Source organism: Nuphar pumila, chromosome 2, assembly GCF_984573655.1.
Source record: "Nuphar pumila chromosome 2, dmNupPumi1.hap1.1, whole genome shotgun sequence".
NCBI classification, from domain to species: domain Eukaryota; kingdom Viridiplantae; phylum Streptophyta; class Magnoliopsida; order Nymphaeales; family Nymphaeaceae; genus Nuphar; species Nuphar pumila.
Window position 1 is genome coordinate 41,448,374 of NC_143250.1, and position 22,764 is coordinate 41,471,137.

The 22,764-nt window shown below is 36.8% G+C and overlaps 1 protein-coding gene across 5 annotated transcripts in view; it reads left to right on the top strand.

Annotated features, from left to right (window-relative positions):
• The window catches only part of LOC149845331 (ATP-dependent Clp protease proteolytic subunit-related protein 4, chloroplastic-like), a 112,698-nt gene that overhangs the window by 26,470 nt on the left and 63,464 nt on the right, over positions 1-22,764 (top strand). The window contains exon 1 of one of the 5 annotated variants that reach the window (XM_089995705.1): positions 6,395-6,701. The exons of 3 other annotated variants lie outside the window; for them this stretch is intronic. In XM_089995705.1, the coding sequence (XP_089851831.1) occupies positions 6,447-6,701 (255 nt within the window). In that variant the 5' untranslated portion in view covers positions 6,395-6,446. Of the gene's footprint in view, positions 1-6,394; positions 6,702-22,764 lie in introns of those variants that run through there. One more of the 5 variants, XM_089995701.1, reaches the window with a different exon arrangement.

Here is a 22,764-nt window from a genome sequence, read left to right on the forward strand (position 1 = left end):
TATATCATAAAAGTATACGATAGTTTCAAAAAGCTTCTTTTTTGAAAACCAATAAGTGTACCTTCTTACAACCTTTTATGAAAAAGATATTTTGTCATATAATAATTGTACCTTCTTACAACCTTTTATGAAAAAGATATTTTGTCATATAATAATTGTACCTTCTTACAACCTTTTATGAAAAAGATATTTTGTCATATAATAATTGTACCTTCTTACAACCTTTTATGAAAAAGACATTTTGTCATTGTACCTGACAAGACAACATGAAAAAGGAATGTAGGAAAAAGACAAAAACATAAAATCGGCTACATAAGAAAAATAAATTAAAATTTTTCTAGTTACCTTTTTCTCATAACCATAGAATGTCGACTTACTTGAAGTCATCATTCTCTCTACAAAGCATTAAATGCCTTCTGTAACAAATCCCTTCTAAATATCCTTCCCAAAGAATGTCGACCTTCTTTTTGGTCCTCATTCTCTCTGGAGACTTTAAAATACACTACATAAAGAATACACTTGACATGACTATGTACAAATAAATATCTCAAAGCACTCATAGTACTTACACTCATTTAAAGTAAAGAAGTACTAATGTACCTCAAATCATTAATTAGAATAAAGACAAAACTACAACCCAACGTTCAAATGTACTATTGTAAGAAATAGACTTTCTTACATAAAATATGTATTACCTAAAACACTACAACGACTAGTGTACCCTCTATTTTACTCTTCTGGAAAAAGGCATTCTCGATCTTCTCTAAAAGATATTTTTGAAAAGACATAACATTTCATATTTCAAAAAGTTACAATTCCAAAATGTAACGACTACTTTTTATAAGCTATATAAACACACACACATAAACTATTCAAACAAGAGGAATGAAATAGACGTGTGAGCTTACAAAGAGAAAAATATTCTATTCGTGATTTGAAAAGAGAGCCTTGAAAAAGAAAGAGAAAAAGAAAAAGAAAGAAAAGAGAAAAAGTCAAGTCCAGCTCTTTGACAAAGAGTATCCTCTGAGTGACAAACAGAACATTCTTAGAATCCTTCATTCGTGCATTCATATCATTCTGAAGGTTCTATAGGAAGTATTGTAACTCTGTTTATTCACTGTATTCCTTCTTTGTTTAAAGAAGTAGACCTCTGTGAAAGAGGGTGTTGCCCTTCTCTGTTGAGAGAAGAAGACCTCTTGGGAAGAGGGTGTTGCCCTTCTCTGTTGAGAGAAGAAGACCTCTTGGGAAGAGGGTGTGCCCCTTCTCTGTTGAGAGAAGAAGACCTCTTGGGAAGAGGGTGTTGTACTATTTATCCGGTAACTCGGATGTTATAGTGGCATCTCAAGTGGTTTGCTTGGGGACTGGATGTAGGTCTGGATATTGACCGAACCAGTATAACTTCTGTGTTTTATGTGTTGTGCCTTATTGCTTAATTATTTTATTTTATTGATCATAATCATATTTCACTATTCACCCCCCCTCTAGTGGAATTTCAAATAGCTCATGTTAAAGCAGAATTGTTTACTTCTTAGGGCGAAAACGATGATGATTTTAACCCTTTCTCTCTTCTGGTGGGAGAACATTTTTGTCCTTTACTTAAAACATCATTTCATGGTGCTAATGGCGGGAAAGGGTACTTAAATCTTTGCAAACAAACTAAACTCCGATGCTAAGTGATGCCGACACATACAGGGAAACGAGTCCCACATGCTTATATACGTGACACTCATTCAGACCCGAGAACACGCACCTGCGTGTTCGGGGGGGGGGCATATAACTTGCTTCGCTCTTGAAGAGAGGCAATACATCCTGCTTTGAGAGGCCATCTGTCTGCACACACCTAACCAACACATGTAGCCAGGTCTTTTTGTCAAACTTCGATAGGTATTCCTTGCGGGTTGCAAGAAAGACAAGTTTATGTCTCTTGTTTGTCGCCAATGGAGGCCCTCAACTGATTTTTCGATATCTTCCTTGGTTTCATGTTTGAAGAGCTAGAGTGCCTCGCTTCTCCCAATTGCTCGATGCCACCATATATTGTGCGTCTTCGTATCGGGCTGTGTCATTGACATATATATCGCGTGCAGACACAACACCCTCCTTGGTCACTTGAGCATAACTTCTGTAGGATCAATTTTCAGTTTATGACCATCCTGTGCAGCAGCTATAAGATGCACCGTTAGCTGCCCCTTAGACCCATCTTCGGAACCTCAAGGGTCCTTGTTTTATAGATGTTTCTACAATTTGGGCTCTCGCTGGTCACCGTCTCACATATTCTCTCCCATTCTCTTCCTCTCACCATCTCACACAATCGCACACTCACTTCCTCATATGTCTGTTCACATCCCCTCTCTCTGCATAACGTGTTTGAGTTAAATGAGTTGAGCTCCAGCTAGCTTATAATAGGATTTGAACTCTAAACTTATCAAATTCAAGCCCAAACGTTCACACACACACACACACACACACACACACACACATATATATATATATATATATATATATATATATATATATATATATATAGAGAGAGAGAGAGAGAGAGAGAGAGAGAGAGAGGTGCATCATCACACACTAAGTCAGACACAATTTTACTGTTGATCGCACAAGATCAGCTGCAGAGAATGTTTCTTTTATAATGGGAAATTTACGGCGGTCGCGATCGCCGCTAGAGCTACAAAACACATAAAAAAAGATGCACACTCAACGAGCGAACGCCCGATTTTGATCGACAAAAGGGGGATTCAATGATACCCGTTTCGTATATATATAACAATTCAAATCTATCATCAAACACTTAAAACCTATGGGGCAGAATGAAGTGAAACTGAAAGTGCTATAGGATCGAGGCAACGAGCACTAGAGGGGGGGGGGGGTGAATAGTGCTTTTAAATATCATCTTTAGAATTTTGAAGAATGTTGAAATTCGTAAAACAATCACACAAAGAACACAAGAATTTATCTTGGTTCGGTCTTCCAGACCTACATCTAGTCCCCAAGCAAAACTCGCTTGAGATTTTCACTATCAACCTTGTGTAACCGCAAGAACATAGAGACCAAATCCGGTCCCACTTTCAGTAACAAATCTACTGAAAGCAAACAACTCCTTTAAACCAAGGAGTCCTTTCCTTTTACAGAAAAATAAAATAATCAACTTACAATCAACCTACGAGCCCTTCTTATGAATGCAAATGAAATGCAATTGGCTTTTGAGGTTGTTGAAATACTCAACTCACAAATTCAATGTCTCTCAAAAGAATTTGAGTGAAAAGCTGGAGTGAAAATATCAAGTAAGTGAGAAAACAAATACTTGAATGAATATGAGTGAAAAGCAAAGGATAATTCAATGTAATTCGATTGGATTCGATTCAATTTGATGTTTTTGAGTGTGGAATACACTCATATTTATAGTTAAAAAATTTCATACGTTAAGAGTATGAAAGGGTGTAAAAAACAATTCATTTTGAACGATCAAAATGTTTGAAAAATGAAAAGACACGCATTTTAAAAGTTTCAAGAAAAATGACAAAATTAATCGACTAGAATAGTAGTTAGTCGACTGAAATCAAATATTAGCAGACTGACAGTTATTGTCGGTCGACTAATGTGTTTAACAAAGCCGTTTGAAAATCTGAAGTTTGAAACTTAGTCGACTAAAGAAAAAGTTAGTTGACTGATAATATCATCAGCAGACTGAAAAATCTTTCAGTCGACTGCTGCTAAATTTTTTTGAAAACACATGTTCTGTCCGGTCGACTGATAAAACCTTCAGTCGACTGCTGCTAAAGTTTTCAGAAAACAGACATTCTGTCCGATCGACTGATAAAACCTTTGGTCGACTAATTTTATAAAAATGATGTTTTTGCTTAAAAAAATTAGCGCGAAAAGGTTGATCGACTGGTGAGTCTGTTGGTCGACTAATAAACATGAAAAATTAAGTGGAGAGTTTTCTAAAATGATTTTCATGAAGGGTTCTTTTAGAAAAGTTTTTTTAAAGACTTTTTAGGTAAAATGCAATCGAAATATGCACTCTAAGTAAGACTCTTACAAGAATTTAGGACATTTAATGAATTTTACATTTGCACACTAGTCTTTAAAGATTCTTCATCGAATTCTTGTCATCTTTCTTCATTGCTTTAACTGAAATGCAGTTGATTTACTTGTTCATCATCAAAACCTTGTTCTTGAAGTATCGTGTACGACTTTATTGTTGTAACAAAAACGAGAAATGAGGCCTAATATATATATATATATATATATATATATATATATATATGAGAAATGAGGCCTAATATATTTCTCATTCTGCCCCATAGGTTTTAAGTGATTTATGATAGATCCGAACCATTAGATGTGTTCAACATGCTTGATTTAGTGGGAATCGACTCTTAGATCATGTTTTTTCGACGAAAAAAATATATTTTTGTCAGCGGAGAAAAACGGATACCTTTATAGGCATTGATTTTGGATTATTGAAAAAAACTTTATAAAGGTCAGATTCTGGCGATCCAAAAGTCGGTTCCCACTAAACAAAACTTATAGATCACATCCACAATAACTACTATTTTGAATGGGCCTAACGAGACCCGACGAAAAGGAGCCTTAGGAACTCATTACTCTCATACACACACACACACACATATATATATATATATATATATATATATATATATATATATATATATATATATATATGAGAGAGAGAGAGAGAGAGAAAGAGAGAGAGAACCTACCCACTATAAAACATGCATAACCTACCCACCACAGGTTTTATAAGATTTTTGATGTTTTTTTTATCAAAATTCTGACCATACAGATGTGATCTATATGCTTGTTTTTATAGGAATCAGTTCTTGGAGAATTTGATTCCAGTGCATGAATAGGTTTTTGTAAGTTTCAAAAATCAACAGCTTACAATTTTAATAAATTTGTTAAGGCTCTCAATGCCATTTTTTTATCCAACATTCATGACCCAAGTGTCCATTTCGAGTCAATCAATCATGCTGAACACACCTGAACAGTCAACATTTTGAAAAAAATATTAAATTTTTTCATTGGGTTGGTTTGGCATGCTTTTTAGTGGCTGGGTTTTCATTTTCCCATATATATATATATATTTATTTATTTATTTATTTATTGGAGTTAGCCATAATCCGAGCAAATTACATTAAGAGGAGTGATATACATATCATTGGGGTTTGGAAACCATTATGGGGCTCATCCTTCGAAATTCTATTTTCTTTAAAGACCCATCTTATTAAGACCATGCGAAATACAGTTACAAGATTTTCCTACCTGGTTCATTAGGTTCACTTCATTTTGGGATAAATGTCCTCTGCTTTTTAACCATTAGATTAACAGCAGCAACTACATTGCTTTGAGAGGACTCCAAGACTACTTTATGAGAAGAGGGGATGAACTTTAGGATGTCAACCGAAGCTTTTCATTCTCGATTACGCTCCTGTTTTTGTTTGGTGAACCGGCCTATAACAATATAACTGCCATCAATACCTCTATGAAACCAAGAGTCCAGTTATGAAAACAGACTATATACATTGATTTTGAACCAATCACCTATTGGTACCTTCCATCTATCTGCATGAATCCAATCCATCGTTATGGACCTCATGTAATAACCCTCTACATATCTTCAACACATTCCACCTGACTTCAGTGAGAGCATCGAACATTATTTGCTGGTATGAGCCGCTTCAACCATTGAAAATGGAGTTGTTCTTAATACCCAGACTTATAGAGCAACCAACTGAAATGCTAACATCCATGCATCGCACAACTTGCCCTCTTTAAATTTGTTTTTGCTCCACCAAACCAGTGATGTATTTAAATCATTTCTATGAATTTTCCATCTACCAAAAAGAGTTACAAGCTTTGTTCATATTGCTACAGAAACAGGGCATTTGATGAAGAAATGATCAATAGTTTCCTCTTCTTGTTTACAAAGCTGACATCTATTAGCTAAGCTGAATCCCAATTGTATTGCACCATAAGGCGACCATCTATCGTAAACTTCAAAGTTAGAGCTTATAATACAAAAATATGTGTAAAATACATTTATTACTAGTTAACGAGGTTGTACAAACCGGACACCTATTATAAAATATATGTAACATATATTTATTACTAGCTAACGAGCTTGTACAAACCGAATATCCATTATTCATCTTTGGCTTGCCGAACCTATTTCACGAGTTTGAATAAACCCTTTACAAGCCTAACATAAGTTAAGCCATGAGTGCTCGTTCGTTTCCGAGCCCTACCCTGAGCTGTGGCTCGGGCTCGGCTAGTTAGGCTAGTCCAGCCACAACAACCAGAGCTTGCATGCTAGGGACAAATTAGTCATTTGAAAAAGAGAGGGCCTCTCCAGCGCTCCATCAGATATCCCTGCTAATTCACAGTGAACTAAGAAATCTCTCTCTCTCTCTCTCTCCATGGAGGTCTCCGTCTCCTCCTGCTTGTCTGCTGAGCCCCGTCTCTTCTCCCACCACCCAGGAACATGCAGACCAAGGATGAGCACTAAGCCCCTATCCTTCTCTTCTTCCAAATTATCATCTTTCTCCACCAGTTTCGTTGCTTCTCACCTAAATGGGAGCTTTATGAGCGAGTTCTCGGGCTGCAGAATCCGACCACCATCCCTAAATCCATCCTCCTTCCCTTCACGTGGTAAAAGGGGAGTCGTCACTATGGTGAGGAAGAACCCACCTTTCTCGATTTCTCTTCCCTTTTCATGTTATTCTGTGATGATGGTCATGAATAAAATGCAATTTTGTTTAATGAATGTGTTATTCTCTTGCAACATTTATTTCTCGATTTCTCTTCCCTTTTCATGTTATTCTGTGATGATGGTCATGAATAAAATGCACTTTTGTTTGATGAATATATGTTATTCTCTTGCAACATTACACGGGGCTTGTTTCTTCCCTTGTTCGAATCTGATTTTTTTTTTTATTCTTTTGCTTATGTGGCTCTTAAGACAACCCAAAATCTGGAAGTGGTATGAGTGCTTAGCTTTTATATGTCAGGATAACATTTATGTACTACTCGATGTATAACTGTGCAGATGATATTGTTATGCTCGGTCAATCGAGTGTTTTCTTGGATGATTATAGCTTGATAGAGATATAAAGGAAAATCTTAAAAGGGCTACAAAACATTGTCATTTCGCCCTCTCCTGTTTGGATTAATAAGCTTTGCTGTTACGTATCTATGAAAACTTGAAAACTAAGCCAAGTGAAAAGGGAAAAAAGAATGTTTCTCACATACCATCTGTGGGGGTTTCGTATTCTTGCTTTGGGTATTAATACTGGAAACAGTACCAAATCGGGTTCCTCTTAGCAGAATTTATGGCGGTCTACATTGATTAGAACAGGCCTTGAATTGGCATGGTTGCCAAGTTGAGGTTCCTGCGTCATTGCTGCTAAGGCATGGACTGGAGATTGAAGAGCCTGTAGACCCAAAATTTGTTCTACTTGATGCTTAGCAGCAGCGTCTTTTCTGCTGAAGTTTCTAAAACTTTTTGCCCAAAAGGAGAATTTAACCCAAATATAGGAGAATACTTGTTTTATGTTGTGTGTGGCATGGTAATGTTAGAAAGTGAGTTGGAATACATTGGGTTCAATAATGAACCCATACATATGCACGTGAAGTGCAAATATACCCATTAAAGGGAAACAACACAAGCACATAATGTGCTAACCCATAAAACCCATAAAAAGGGAAAAATATGACATAAAGTCATAAGTTGCATATCATTGAAGAAACAATGGACAAGGGGTAAAAACCCCATTACAAATGGAGCATAAGCTCCCTCAAGAATACAAAATACAAAGGGGAAATCCCCTATTTATAAGTATGAAAATGGACCACCTTGGGGGCTCCTAAAGGGGACGTTGGAGAGCCCCCAACGGTCACATTTGTGATCGTTGGGGGCTCCCAACGTCACTTTTGGGAGGCCCCCAATGTGGTACGAAATCCAAAAATATAAAAAACAAAGAATAAAAACAAAACAAAAATTACAATGCATATTCCAATTGGAATATGCGTAAAATGCTAATTTACAAGAATACCCTTGAGGGTATTTTAGGAAGATAAAATATATATATTTATATATATATAAATAGAGATATGTATACATATATATATATATATATGTATACGTATCTTTATATATATATATGTATAAATATATATGTACATTTAAGGATCAACATATTTTAACACCCCCCCTCAATCTTTGCGGGGAAACGAAAAGATTGAACAAAGGGCAAGACTCCAAGAGGCTCCGGCAAGGATGCAATGAAACTTGAAAAGGCCTTCCTCCTATTGTCTTCAAATTTCCCGAACTATCCAGGGTACTTCTCTTTGTCCTATCTCCAAGATCCTGTGAAATAACAACAAAGAAACAAGTAAAACAAATCTTTGTACTTTTATTCAAATGGAACATTTCTAACTAGCACAGGTTAGAAGAAATGCAAATTATGCAAAAATGACACCAGAGTTTCAAAATCATATATCATGTTTAAAACAAAATGAGCGGAAGCAAATTATGCAGAAATAAATTGCAAGAATGCATAATGCATTCATAAGGTCCAACGTTGGACAAATATAACCCCATAATGGGGAATAACAAAATGGTCCACTAAGGGACACCACAATAAGCCTACGAAGAGGCATGATATACATAAACATTATTGAATGAGGGCCCAAAAAGGCCATAAAGAGCATATGCATATACTTATCATGAAATGAATTAATACTCAAAGAACTCATTAATAAACATGCTTCAAACATGTAATGAAGTGCCAAACAAGAGAAACAAAGTCTCCAAGCATACTTTAGGCAAAATAAACCCAAGAGTTCACAAGGTTTTAAAATCATTTATGAAAGACATACTTAATACACATTTTGCATATAAGGGTGGCAAAAAACCATAAGCACTTAATATGCATATCAAAAATATGATTTGCTTGAAAAACACAAGTCATGAATGAAATTTTGCAAATTTCAACAATAGTTTATCCATTACAAACATCTTCCTCATTAGTCCTTCAAAACCCATAAATCAAGTGTATAAGCTACTAGATCAAGAACATAAAGCCATTAAAGGCCAAAGACACACACAAAGGTGTGTAAAAGAACCTCTTGTCTACATATAATAATACTTGAAATAAGTGCATCTACGACAAGAACAAAAGAATACATGCCAACATGGACTAAAAAGTATCTCTTGTCTACGTAAAAAATACACTTAAAATCAAGTATGTTCAGCTAATAGAACAAGAGTAATAAGCCAACCATGGGCTAAAACATAATACATCTCTTGTCTACATATGATAGCACTTGAAATGAGTGAAATAAGCCAACCATGGGCATACATCTTAAGCGACTAGAACAAGGACACAAACGCCAACATAGGCTCAAAATCACACAGCATGGTGTGAATCAACGTGCCTTGTCTACATATAAAAACACTCAAGACAAGTGTGTTCAGCTACTAGACCAAGAGAGCAAAAGCCAACAAAGGGCTAAAAACACACGAAGGTGTAATAAAATTCTTGTCTACATATGATGACACTTAGATAATGGGCATAAAAGGAAAAGACTTTTGAGGCAATAAACTTGTAATGAAAATAAACCTCGAATAAAACAATACTCCTTTTAAAATGAATTCTCATAACAATAACATGCATGTAAAAAATATCTTCAACAAGATACTATAATCGATAAAATAAAATTCTTGAGAACAAATATGTGAACATACACACACCAAGAATACTTGTGCATAAGAGCACAAAACATAAATGTGCAAATGCACTCATATGATTCATAAACAATAAAAGGTTGGGCAAAAAACCCCAAAACCTTGATTTTAATATACCTTAAAACATTTAAGGTTTTAAAACACCATATGTCCATCACATTTACATAAAAGCATCCATAATATCAATGGCCATAAGAGAAAAAATGAGTGACACACTCATAATTAGAGATCATACAACAAATCATTTTAGAGTCCCAAGGTGCCCATAACTCACCTCAACAACCATCTATAATATGGAAGGTGGACAAAATAAAATGATATAACACGAGGTGCCCATAACTCATCTCAACAAACATCTCTAATAAAACAATAATAAGGCCAAAACAATGATGCAGTAAATAACATGTGATGGACAAATATAAATGCCACAAAAAGGCAATAAACACTTTAGGAATCATTTTTCAAAGAAAAGAGGACCGATTAAAAAAAGGTCCAATAATCAATAATGTGCGTTATAACAACAATTTTGCATAAACACAAATTATGTTTAATCTTCAAACAAGTCATTTATACCAAAAACTTATTAAGCAATAAACACAACAACATAAAGAATTCATCAAGACAATCAAGCTTTTAATCAAAGAAATCATAAGAACCGTAATGGTTCACAAAGAAGGCTTTAACACAATACTCAAGGAAAGAATATTTAAAACACTTAAAAATTTATAGATTTAGGGATTAAGTCCCATACAACAATTTTAAAAAATCCTTTGATTGTGATGAGATATGCGGAAACATACAAAGTGCTAAAAGCACTTACAATGATTTAAAAAGGACTCAATATCTAAATTCATTATATTTTTCACAAAAAGAAATGTGCATAAAGGCTCCATAATGCAAAAATGTCTACGAAGAGACAATACACATATAAGCACAAAAGGCTTTATAAAAGATGTGCACGAAGGCACTCATACAATACTTGAACAAATACACACCAAGGTGTAAACAAACATGCACTAAGGCATGTATTTCATAAAAAAGAGGGAATGCATACAAGCGCAAATATTTGAGAAACAAATGTGCACAAAATACAAAAATAAACAAAAGTGAGCAAGTATGCACTTTATAAAAAGAGCAATGCTTGAAATTCTCAAACTTTAACAATTGCAATTGAGGACAAAGAAAACCATATTATGGCCAATATAGGCATTTTTAAAAGATATTATTAAGAGGTTTCGAAACCTTATGAAAAATACAAACCAACAAGTTTATAAAGATGAAAAATGAAATCATTTATACCAAAAGGATGCAATAGATGAACTATGCACTCTATGTAGTGTGAGAAATTCCTTTTTAAAAAATCTTTCCTAATGGTTTATCATAAACAATTTTTCAAAAAAGAAACATTGAAAAACTTTTAGGAGTTCTTATAAGTTATCATTAACAAGAACTACTTTAGGATTCAACAAAGATTTTAGATGTGAGAGATTTTCATATAAGGATTATATCAAATTTTTCAAAAAATGCACTAAAATTCATAATAAAAAAGAGGAACTCAAATCAAATTAGGGTTCATATGAGAATTAAGAAATTTTAAGCAAAGATCATTACTTTAGCAAGAAATCATATATATAATTTTAAAAATTAACTTATAGGTCAATCATGAGATACTTATGTAAGAATTATAAATCTCACATAATTGAAGGTAATTTTAAAAAACATAAATTGCTATTATATGCGATGAGTAGTTAGATAGACGCAAATTATATATTTGAACAACAAACGAGTTCACCAAATTTGAGGGAGATATTTTTAAAATATACGAGCATACGAAATGTGAAAAGACATAATTCAACTATCATAACCATTAAACGAACAAACTATATGCAAGAAACATATTTTCAAATGCATAATACTTTAAGAAAAGGGATACATATCGAATAACTTCAAAACAAAAAGGAAGAGCAATGAATACTTCACCATTTCTTGAGCGACACGCTTTCCGTTGCACCCAAGGACAACCCCATCGTGACCTTGCTCTGATACCATGTTAGAAAGTGAGTTGGAATACATTGGGTTCAATAATGAACCCATACATATGCACGTGAAGTGCAAATATACCCATTAAAGGGAAACAACACAAGCACATAATGTGCTAACCCATAAAACCCATAAAAAGGGAAAAATATGACATAAAGTCATAAGTTGCATATCATTGAAGAAACAATGGACAAGGGGTAAAAACCCCATTACAAATGGAGCATAAGCTCCCTCAAGAATACAAAATACAAAGGGGAAATCCCCTATTTATAAGTATGAAAAGGGACCACCTTGGGGGCTCCTAAAGGGGACGTTGGAGAGCCCCCAACGGTCACATTTGTGATCGTTGGGGGCTCCCAACGTCACTTTTGGGAGGCCCCCAATGTGGTACGAAATCCAAAAATATAAAAAACAAAGAATAAAAACAAAACAAAAATTACAATGCATATTCCAATTGGAATATGCGTAAAATGCTAATTTACAAGAATACCCTTGAGGGTATTTTAGGAAGATAAAATATATATATTTATATATATATAAACAGAGATATGTATACATATATATATATATGTATACGTATCTTTATATATATATATGTATAAATATATATATGTACATTTAAGGATCAACATATTTTAACAGGTAAGGCGTTATGGAAATGGTGGGATGCTCATTTGGGAGCTAGCATCTTGGAGAGTTGAGTATCAAAGTCTGGGATCTTTAGATAATAAGAGATCTCGTATCGGATGGGTTGTGATAACAGAAAAAAGTAAAAAAGGGTTATGACAAGGATGGGATTGACAATGGAATGGGGTTTGTGAAGAGAAGAAGGATATACAGTAAGAATAGAAAGGAGAAAGAAGATTAGACAAAGAAACATGTTTAAAGATGAGAGAAAATCAAACAATGGCTGAAGCGAGGATAAGAAGAGAACAAACAATTATGACTTCTGTTATAGATCTGTTTCCTACTTGGAGGAGATGAAGATAGAGGAGACAGAAAAGAGAAAGTGTTACAATATCAAATGCATTCCTATGTATCATTTTTCCTGGTGGTTGATTTGTGATACTTGTTGAAGGATGTTTTGTTTGATAAATTTATAGTTATTCTTTCTGCATCCAGAAATGTTAAGATAAGTTCCTAATTAGGTGAATGTGTACCCTTATATCAAAGTTGTTGAGAAGCAGTCACCGTAGCATTAAGGGTAGTTTAGTAATTATTTAGTAGGTAGGGTCTATCGTATTTTCTTATTGTGCAAATCTGAATGGAGCACACAGGAAGAGAGAGAGAGAGAGAGAGAGAGAGAGAGAGAGAGAGAGAGAGAGAGAGAGAGAGAGAGAGAGAGAGTCGATAATTCATTTTAGGGCTAATCTCCTCTAGTTTAAATAGAGGAGATTAGTCTAAGAATAAATTTACACATGGGTCCCTCATTATATATAAAATACCAAAACACTACTTAAGAATAAAAAAGACTTGAGACGACTAATCTTAACACTCCCCCTCAAGCTGGAGCATAGATATCAATCATGCTCAGCTTGCTGCAACATTTTGAGAAACTCGGCCTAGCCAGAAGCTTTGTAAAGATATCTGCAACTTGGTCCTCTGAGTTTAGATGCTTGGTAGAGATATGACCAGCTTGAACCATATCTCTTATGTAATGACAATCAACTTCAATGTGTTTTGTTCTCTCATGAAATACATGATTATTCGCTATATATGTAGCCGCCTTGTTGTCACACATCATTACCATAGGCGATGAAACCTTCACTTGAAGATCATTTAGTACAGTTCGAACCCACATCAATTCAGCTGCTGTTTGGGCCATAACCCTATATTCTGATTCGACACTTGACCTAGCAACCACTGTTTGCTTCTTACTTCTCCATGAAATTAAGTTACCTCCCACAAACACACAAAATCCTGTGGTAGATTTTCTATCCTCTATAGATCCAGCATAATCAGCATCAGAGTAAGCAACTATCTCCAGGGTCCCCCCTTTCTTGAAAAATAGTCCTTTTCCGAGAGAGGATTTTAAATACTTGAGTATCATTATTGCAACATTCCAGTGTACCTCAGTCGGTTTGTCCATGAATTGGCTAACCTTACTGCTAAAGCAATATCAGGTCTAGTCACTGTCACATATAGTAGTTTTCCTACCAGTGAGCGATAGCTTCTGCTATCAACAGGTTTTGACCCCTCTTCCGATAACTGAACTTTGTGATCCATGGGAATATTTGTTGGTTTAGCTCCCAACATTTCTGTCCCTTTTAATAAATCAAGAACGTACTTCTGTTGAGACAAAACCATACCTTCACTGTTCCTGACAACTTCTATGCCCAGAAAGTATCTAAGTGGACCAAGATCTTTTGTAACAAAATGTTTTTGAAGATGAGCCTTTGTAGCTGCAATATCTTTCATATCATCTCCTGTAAGAATGATGCCATCCACATATACCACCATAACAACTAGACCCGAGCTAGTTTTCTTAATAAATAATGTGTGGTCCGATGTTGACCTGTTAAAGCCAAATTTTGACATTACTTTAAACAACTTTTGAAACCATGCACGAGGACTTTGCTTAAGACCATATATCGCCTTTCTTAATCTGCACACCTTTTGACACTCTCCCTCAACCTCGAACCCAGAAGGTTGTTGCATGTAAACTATCTCAGACAAATCCCCATATAGGAAAACATTTTTCACATCTAATTGACACAGGCTCCATCCATGGTGAACAACAGAGAGAACAAGACGGATGGTACCCATCCGTGCAACGGGAGAAAATGTTTCAAAGAAATCAACCCCATATGTCTGAGTATAACCTTTTGTTACTAATCTAGCCTTGTATCTCTCAATTGAACCATTTGAGTTGTACTTGATGGTATATACCCATTTACATCCAACAATGTCTGCATCCAATGGAGGATCGACCATGTCCCATGTCTGTTGAGACAATAGGGCATCCATTTCATCTTGCATTGCCTGCTTCCACCTGTTGTCGAGCACTGTCTGTTGATAGCTTAGAGGAATAGTTTCAGCATATAAGGCTGAAATAAAAGCTTTCATCTGGTTTCCAATTCTGACATCGGACACAAACTGAGACATAGGATATAAGGTACATTGTCTTGTTCCTTTTCGTAAGGCGATTGGCCTGTTATCATCAACATGAAGGTCATAGTTATCAGGAGTACTTACCTCGGGAGAAAAAGAAGGTGAAGGCACGGGAGGAGGTGGAGCTCTACGCACATATACCAATGGAGGATTATGAAACCGTGAGGAAAGTGGAGTTGGGCTCGGTAATTCTGGTACAGATTTCAAAGGAAAAGGAGGGACAGGAAAAAGGAAAAGTCATCTTGATCCACTTGCATCTGAGCACCAGTACTAGAATAATATGGAATGGACTCCAAGAAAGATACATCTGCACTGACATACTCCCGACGGGAATTCAGTTCATAACATCGATACCCCTTTTGATTTTTGGGATACCCGATAAACATACATTTAGTTGCTTGAGCTGCTAATTTATCACGGTCAGGACCAAGTCTATGCACAAAGCAAACACATTAAAAAACCTTGGGTGAGAGAGAAAAAAGCGGAGCATTAGGATACAAGATGTGTAAAGGAATTTTATCTTCCACGGATGATGATGGCATGCGATTGATCATATAACAGGCTGTGATAACTGCATCACCCCAATATGATGCAGGAACATTGAATTGAATCATAAGGGTACGAGCAACATCAAGGAGGTGCCTATGTTTTCGTTCAATTACCCCATTTTGCTGAGAAGTATAGGCACAAGAGGTTTGAGGCTGAATGCCATGGTTTTGATAAAATTGCACCAAGGCTTTGATTTTAAACTCAAGAGCATTATTAGTGCGAATAATCTTGACAGCAGATTCAAATTGAGTTTTTATTTCAATAACTAGAGATTTGATAATACTAGGAACTTCAGACCTTTCTTTTATTAAGAATACCCAAGACAACTTAGAAAAATCATCAACAATAACAAGATAATATCGACACTGAGTCCTGGTAGGAATTTTACTAGGACCCCATACATCAGCATGAAGAAGTTCAAAGACCTTATGACTGGACTGTCTCTGACTAGAAGGAAACGAACTCCGATGATGCTTTCCCAACTGACATGCTTCACATTGAAATGATGTAGTAGACGAAATTTGAGGAATGACACGACAGAGCTTTGACAATGAAGGATGACCAAGACGATGATGCCACTGAACATGACTCGAGGAATAATTGACTGCAGCATGAATGTTTCCCACTGGATGATGTAGGTAGTAGACTCCATTTTCTTCATAGCCTCCACCAATCTTCTTCCCCGTCAGCAAATCCTGAAAATGACAACCCACAGAATCAAATATCACTCTACAATTTAGCTCTTTTATAAGACAACTCACGGAGAGTAAACTTTGAGGAAATGAAGGAGCATGAAGGACATTTTTCAATTGCAAGGAAGAAGATATAGAAACATTCCCCTGACCAACAACCGGAGAGGAACTCCCATCTGCTAATGAGACTCCCCGATGTGCAGTAGTATCCTTTATATCTGAAAAAAAATGAGAGATGCCACATAGATGTCTGGATGCACTAGAATCAATAATCCACTTACTATCATTGAGATGAAGATGATCCCCTGTTGAGTAGGCCACACCAGCTACAAGAGAAGAGGAACTTGAAGGGCGATGAGCTATCAGTTCATCATATTCTGCACGACTCAGGGTAATACAATCACTAGGAGAAGAAGTCTCATTCACATTTACTGCTTCTAGTTTTGTGACATTAGCTTTTAGAACATTGGGCTTCGATGCCGGAAGAGTAGGCTGTCCATGTTTATCCCAACAACGATCTTCTAAATGTCCGGATTTTCCGCAAAAAGTACATTGAAGTTTACCTCTACCTCCCATGCCTCTTCCATGACCTCGTCCTCTAATATTCAGAGTATTTCCACGTTCATAACCAAATGGAACAGCTAGAGCAAATGTCTGGGATATAGGATGAGATTGTGGAAGAGAAATGACTAGTCTATTCAAGCGATTGTATGCATCAGCAAGAGTAGGCACATCAGATCCAATCAACATTTGGACTTTAGCAACAAAGAATTCTGAAGATAAGCCTGTGAGGAACCGAGCAACCATAGTCTGTTCTTGATGATCCTTTTGCTTTGAACAACAAAGAGGTCTATGAGCATTAAGTCTTTCAAAAGCTACTTTAACGAATGCATAGTACTGGGTCAATGTCTGATCTCCCTGCTGCAAATTATATATCTGTTGTTCGACTTATAAGATACGACTTACATTAATCTCTTGAGAATATGTATCTCGAAGGTTGTCCCACATCTGTTTAGCTGTATTATAATAAATTAGACAATCTGCAATGTGAGGTTCAACACTATTCATGATCCATGACATAACTATGTCATTATCTTCATCCCAAGTAATATATTTTCCCACTTTATCATTTGGTTCAGTTTCTAACAAAATATGTTTTCTACGATGTCTAGAAACCGACATCATAAAAGTTCTTGACCACCTGGCATAATTTACTTCATTTAATTTCACGGAAGAGCCGTAAGAGAAGGGATTTGCAAATGCTTTATATTCTCCAATAGCCTCATTCTTAGAATCGAATTTCTGAGTTTCACCTATAATAAAAGAATTGCTAACTCAGGAGATATTGCTGATTACTCTGCTGCAATACACGACAAATTTTTTTTTATCACAGGTTCATAGAAAAAATCAATCGATCAGATTTCCTCTCCAACCTATTTAGAGTCCAAATCTGGATACTACACGACCACAAAATATGCTCAAACACACTGCAGAAACCACGACACCACCAGAATCAGCACCAGAGACGGTGATGAACCACGACACCTGATCTAACATCAGATCTGGACGACCCTTTATAAATCCAAAGGGAACTTAAAAAAATTAATTCTCCACGACACCTATGTCACAAAAAAAAAACTTTTAATCGATGATTTTGTTCTGAGCACATCTCAGACAACATACTCCTCATGATACAGGTTTCACGGCAGCACCAAATCATTAGAAACAAACTACTTTTGACATCCAGAATAGTGAAAATCCAGGTCCACAAATGAACAAAATAAATTTTATTCAACCCACTCAGATTCGATGAAAAAGAAATCACGGCCTTTTCACGTCACCCATATCTGCTGCTACTTGATCCAGATGAGAAAAAAAAATGAGGCCTTTAGATCTGATTACAAATCTGTGTCATGACAAATGTCAGACATCAGATATGTTATCAGATCTGCACACTCGTAAAAAAAATATTCATGCACACCTTTTTTTTTCTTTTTCACTCGAGCTTTTGTGCAGACCGAAGAAGTGCTCACGCTCCCCAGAACCTATTGCTATAATACCATGTGCAAATCTGAATGGAGCACACAGGAACCGAGAGAGAGAGAGAGAGAGAGAGAGAGAGAGAGAGAGAGAGAGAGAGAGAGAGAGAGAGAGAGAGAGTCGATAATTCATTTTAGGGCTAATCTCCTCTAGTTTAAATAGAGGATATTAGTCTAAGAATAAAATTACACATGGGTCCCTCATTATATATAAAATACCAAAACACTACTTAAGAATAAAAAGGACTTCAGACGACTAATCTTAACACTTATTGTAGCAAAGGGTATTATTGTACATGGTTTATTTTCTGTCTAATCTCTCTATTTAAGTGAGATTAGACCTAATGAGAGATTAATGATTCTTCCTCTCTCTCTCTCTCTTCTGGTTTTCTCAAAACCCTACCCGACTTCAACATGGTATCAGAGCCAGACGTAGCTCTGGGCATCTGATTTGATCGACCCACATGTAGATAGGGTCCAACGTGAACAACATGTACAACGATCTGAAGCCAGCATGTACAGCGATCTGAAGCCACTCCAGCAGGAACGCAGATCGGGTGGCGCCGTGTATAGTGACTACAGTGTCTACAGCGATCGCTGTGCGTGTAAGAGCAGGGGGACTCCATTTTTTTTCTCTCTTCAAATTTGAAGTCAGACCCAAACTGCAGTCTGGATCACGTTCTCTTTATGGTGACCAGACTGATTTGGATCTGACCTCAGATCGTGTCAATGGTGGTCGATGATGGTTGTGTGGACGTCGAAGAGGCCTGCAACTTCTATCATGATGCAGTCGTGGTATGCATGTTGTCAATTTTTTGTTTTTGCGCGTGGTCGTGGTATGCATCTTGTAGCAGATTTTTTTTAAAAGGTGGATGGTTCAGGTAAAGTCCAACTCAAGTTAGATATTCAAGTTTCGGATCTGAACAACGTATTACAGTTGTTATCCTCTGTATATCAGATTTTATCAGTGTGATTAACATCTGGTAGAGTCGGTTTCATAGTTGGTAGTTGGTGTGCACGTCAGATCCGAGTTTTCAGCAGTTGGTAGTTGCGTGTGGTTGTATTTCCATGGATGAAATGCAGAAGTCCGACATGAAGACCGAAACAGTGGCTAATTATAAAGCCTTTGCAAACCCATTTTCATATGGATCATCTGTAAAGTTGGATGAGACTAACTATGGTAGATGGTCTCGTACATTCATGATGTCTGTTTCAGAGCATCATAGAAAACATATTTTGTTGGAAAATGAGCCTAAAGACAAAACTGAAAAGTATGCTACATGGGAAGAGGACAATGATATTGTCATGTCTTGGATTATGAATAGTGTGCAACCTCACATAGCCGACGGACTTATTTATTACACCTCTCCAAAACAAATGTGGGATAATTTGCAAGATACTTATTCTCAAGAAACTAATGTAAGTCGTATCAAGTAGAGCAGGAGATCTATAAATTGCAGCAAGGAGAGCAAACTCTAGCTCAATACTATGCTTATGTGAAAGCAACTTTTGAGAGACTAAATGCACATAGACCATTATGCTGTGACAAACAGAAACTACACCAGGAGCATACCATGGTCGCACGGTTCCTGACTGGCTTGTCAGCTGAATTCTCAGTTGCCAAAGTTCAGATGTTGACAGGCTCAGATGTTCCCACTCTTGCTGAGGCATATAATCGACTGAGCAGGCTTGCCATGTCCCTTCCTTCATCTCAATCGAAATCACAAACCTCTGCTCTGTTTTCTATGGCCGATGCCGAGGTTTTATTCCTAATTCTCGAGGTCGTGGACGTGGTCGAGGCACGGGAGGAGGAGGCAAGCTCCAGTGTACCTACTGCTGGAGATTTGGGCATTTAGAAGATAGATGCTTTGACAAGAATGGACGACCTCCCGCATCTTCAGCTAAAGTTGTTCCTACAACTCAAGTTGCCAAACCCGAGTCACCCACTGTTCCTCCTAGTGATTCGATTACACTCACTCGTGCTGAGTATGATGATTTGTTGGCACATCTTCCGTCTAGTTCCCCCGTGGCTGATGTTGCATGCTCTGCAGGTGATGAATTATCTTGCCAAGGTAGTAGGTGGATTATTGATTCCGGGGCATCTCGACATTTGTGTGGAAATACCTGTGATTTTTCAAATTTGGATTGTGTTGCTAATCATAAAAAGGTTGTTCTTGCCGATGGAAGTTCCTCTCCCATTGTTGGCTAGGGAAATATCTCCATCTTCACTAATCTTCAGTTATCAAATGTTCTCCATGCCCCTTCATTCCCTCAAAATTTGTTATCTGTTAGTCATGTTACAAAAGAATTGAATTGTAGAGTAATATTTGATCCTGCCTGTTGCACTTTTCAGGGCTTGCTGACGGGGAAGACGATTGGTGGAGGATATGAGGAAGGTGGAGTCTATTATCTACATCAATCAGTTGGATCTGTTCATTTGACAGTTGAGTCCTCCTCTAGTCCGTTGCTTTGGCATCATCGTCTTGGTCATCTCCTGTTGCTTAAATTGCATAGAGTTATTCCTCATATCTCGTCGTCCACTACTTTGCTGTGTGAAGCATGTCAGCTTGGGAAGCATCATAGGAGTTCATTTCCGTCTAGTCAGAGTCCTTCAAGTCACAATCTGTTTGATCTTCTTCATGTTGATGTTTGGGGTCCAAGTAGAATTCCTAGTCGTTCTAAGTGTCGTTATTATTTAGTCATTGTAGATGATTTTTCCAGATTATCTTGGGTATTCTTGTAACGCCCCAAAAATCCAGGACTTGTAACTTTTAGAATAATTTAGAAAGCTTTGAAATCATACAATTATCAGAGTCTAAATAGTACTTCAGCGGAAAATGATATTTTTTAAACAGCAAGTCGATGGACCTTGAGCGCATTACAGCGTAAACTTTCTTTTACCGAATTCCGCACAACTATTGAAATCGAATGGTTTTAAAATGCAATTTCAATGATGGAGAATTTGTTTGTTGAAACCAAGAAGAAGTTTACTAAAACAGTTTTAGTAACTCAAGGTTTAATAAGAAGCGAAATTTTGAAATACACTTTATACCAAATTTACCAACATGTCCTCAGGAGCGAGACGTCAGGGAAAGAGATTCATCTTGATCTCATCACGCCATCGTGTCATCGCAAGCTGTATCACCTGTACACCACCTGCCCATTTATGGGTCAGTTTCACGAAAAACTGGTAGGTGCACAAGAGAGTCAATATAGAATTGAAATAAGCAATTAAAACAAATTATGAGTTATATTTGGCAGGTGCAATAGACTATGCAAATAAGCATTTCTAACATGAATATTTGAATATGCAAACAAATAAAGTTTTACAAAATTTTATGGCAAGTAACTACCTCACTCATAAGGTGCAAGAAATTGCACGACAAACAGTCTATAAGTTGCACTCGGTAAGCAATCATACAACAATAGTTATACTAACCAGAAGGTGTAAGCAACTAATAAGACAGACAACTCCATTAGTCTTAGTTATAAACAGTTCGTAGGTCACGAGCTGCAAGCAGCCACATTAATCTTAAGATTTCAACCAGTTTGTAGATTTCGAGTTGTAAGCAATCACATTGACAAGCCAAGATAGTTTGACTAAGTAGTAAAGCATGTCACAAGTGTCATATTGCAACTAACATAAAGCTATTATCATAAGCATTTAACTAGCATGAGCAACCAGTTATTACAAACAAGGAACTAGTGTAACACTACAACCAACGTGCATATTTCAATAATGTGAATAGTTTATCTTATGTTTCGATATTAGCTGGCCAGGCGGGTACGCGCAAGGCACGAAACATAGAAACAATCGAGACCAGTCCAGGGGTTTATTATGCTATGTGTTTTAGATAACCCGGATGGCTGACTGAGTCCGCTCCTAAGGGGATGGCCAGTGACCAAGAGAGTAAATCCCCAAAGGCATAGGTGGTCTGTGGATGCATCCAATTGTAAGCTACCATTTGTAGCCCATTTCCCCTAACTCCGATGACTGGGGAATCCGAGTCTTTTGCCCGTAACTGCCATTAAAGGACCTGTCCATCGGAGTTTTGTACCATCCGTCCTCTCTCTTAGACGAACCATGTCGAACGAGCACGACAGAGGTTTCTTAACCGCCGCCCCGTTCTACATGCTCTGGTCTTTCGACCCACTCGAGCATCTTGCCTGTGAAGGCAAAACCATCACCATTATGTGTGTTATACGCGCCATTGCACGTTCGAGGTAAACATGAACCCCTCATCCTACTCATCGTAATACACAACGTACATGTTCAAAAGTACAATCACGATGAGAGGAGAATGGATTTCTCATATGAAATCCCCAACACATCTGCTTTGTAAAAGTACACAGTATAATCATTAAATTTCATATTTGTCATGCTCTAGTCCTTTAGACCCTCATGAGTCTCTTGCCTGTTAGGCGATTATCAACATTACATGATTTCAATAAGGTGCCAAAACACGTTTCAAGGTTACCATATACCTCTCAACCGATCATCGTAACATCAACGTGACGTACCTGTCCAAAGGTACGACCATACCTATTAAAAGGTACA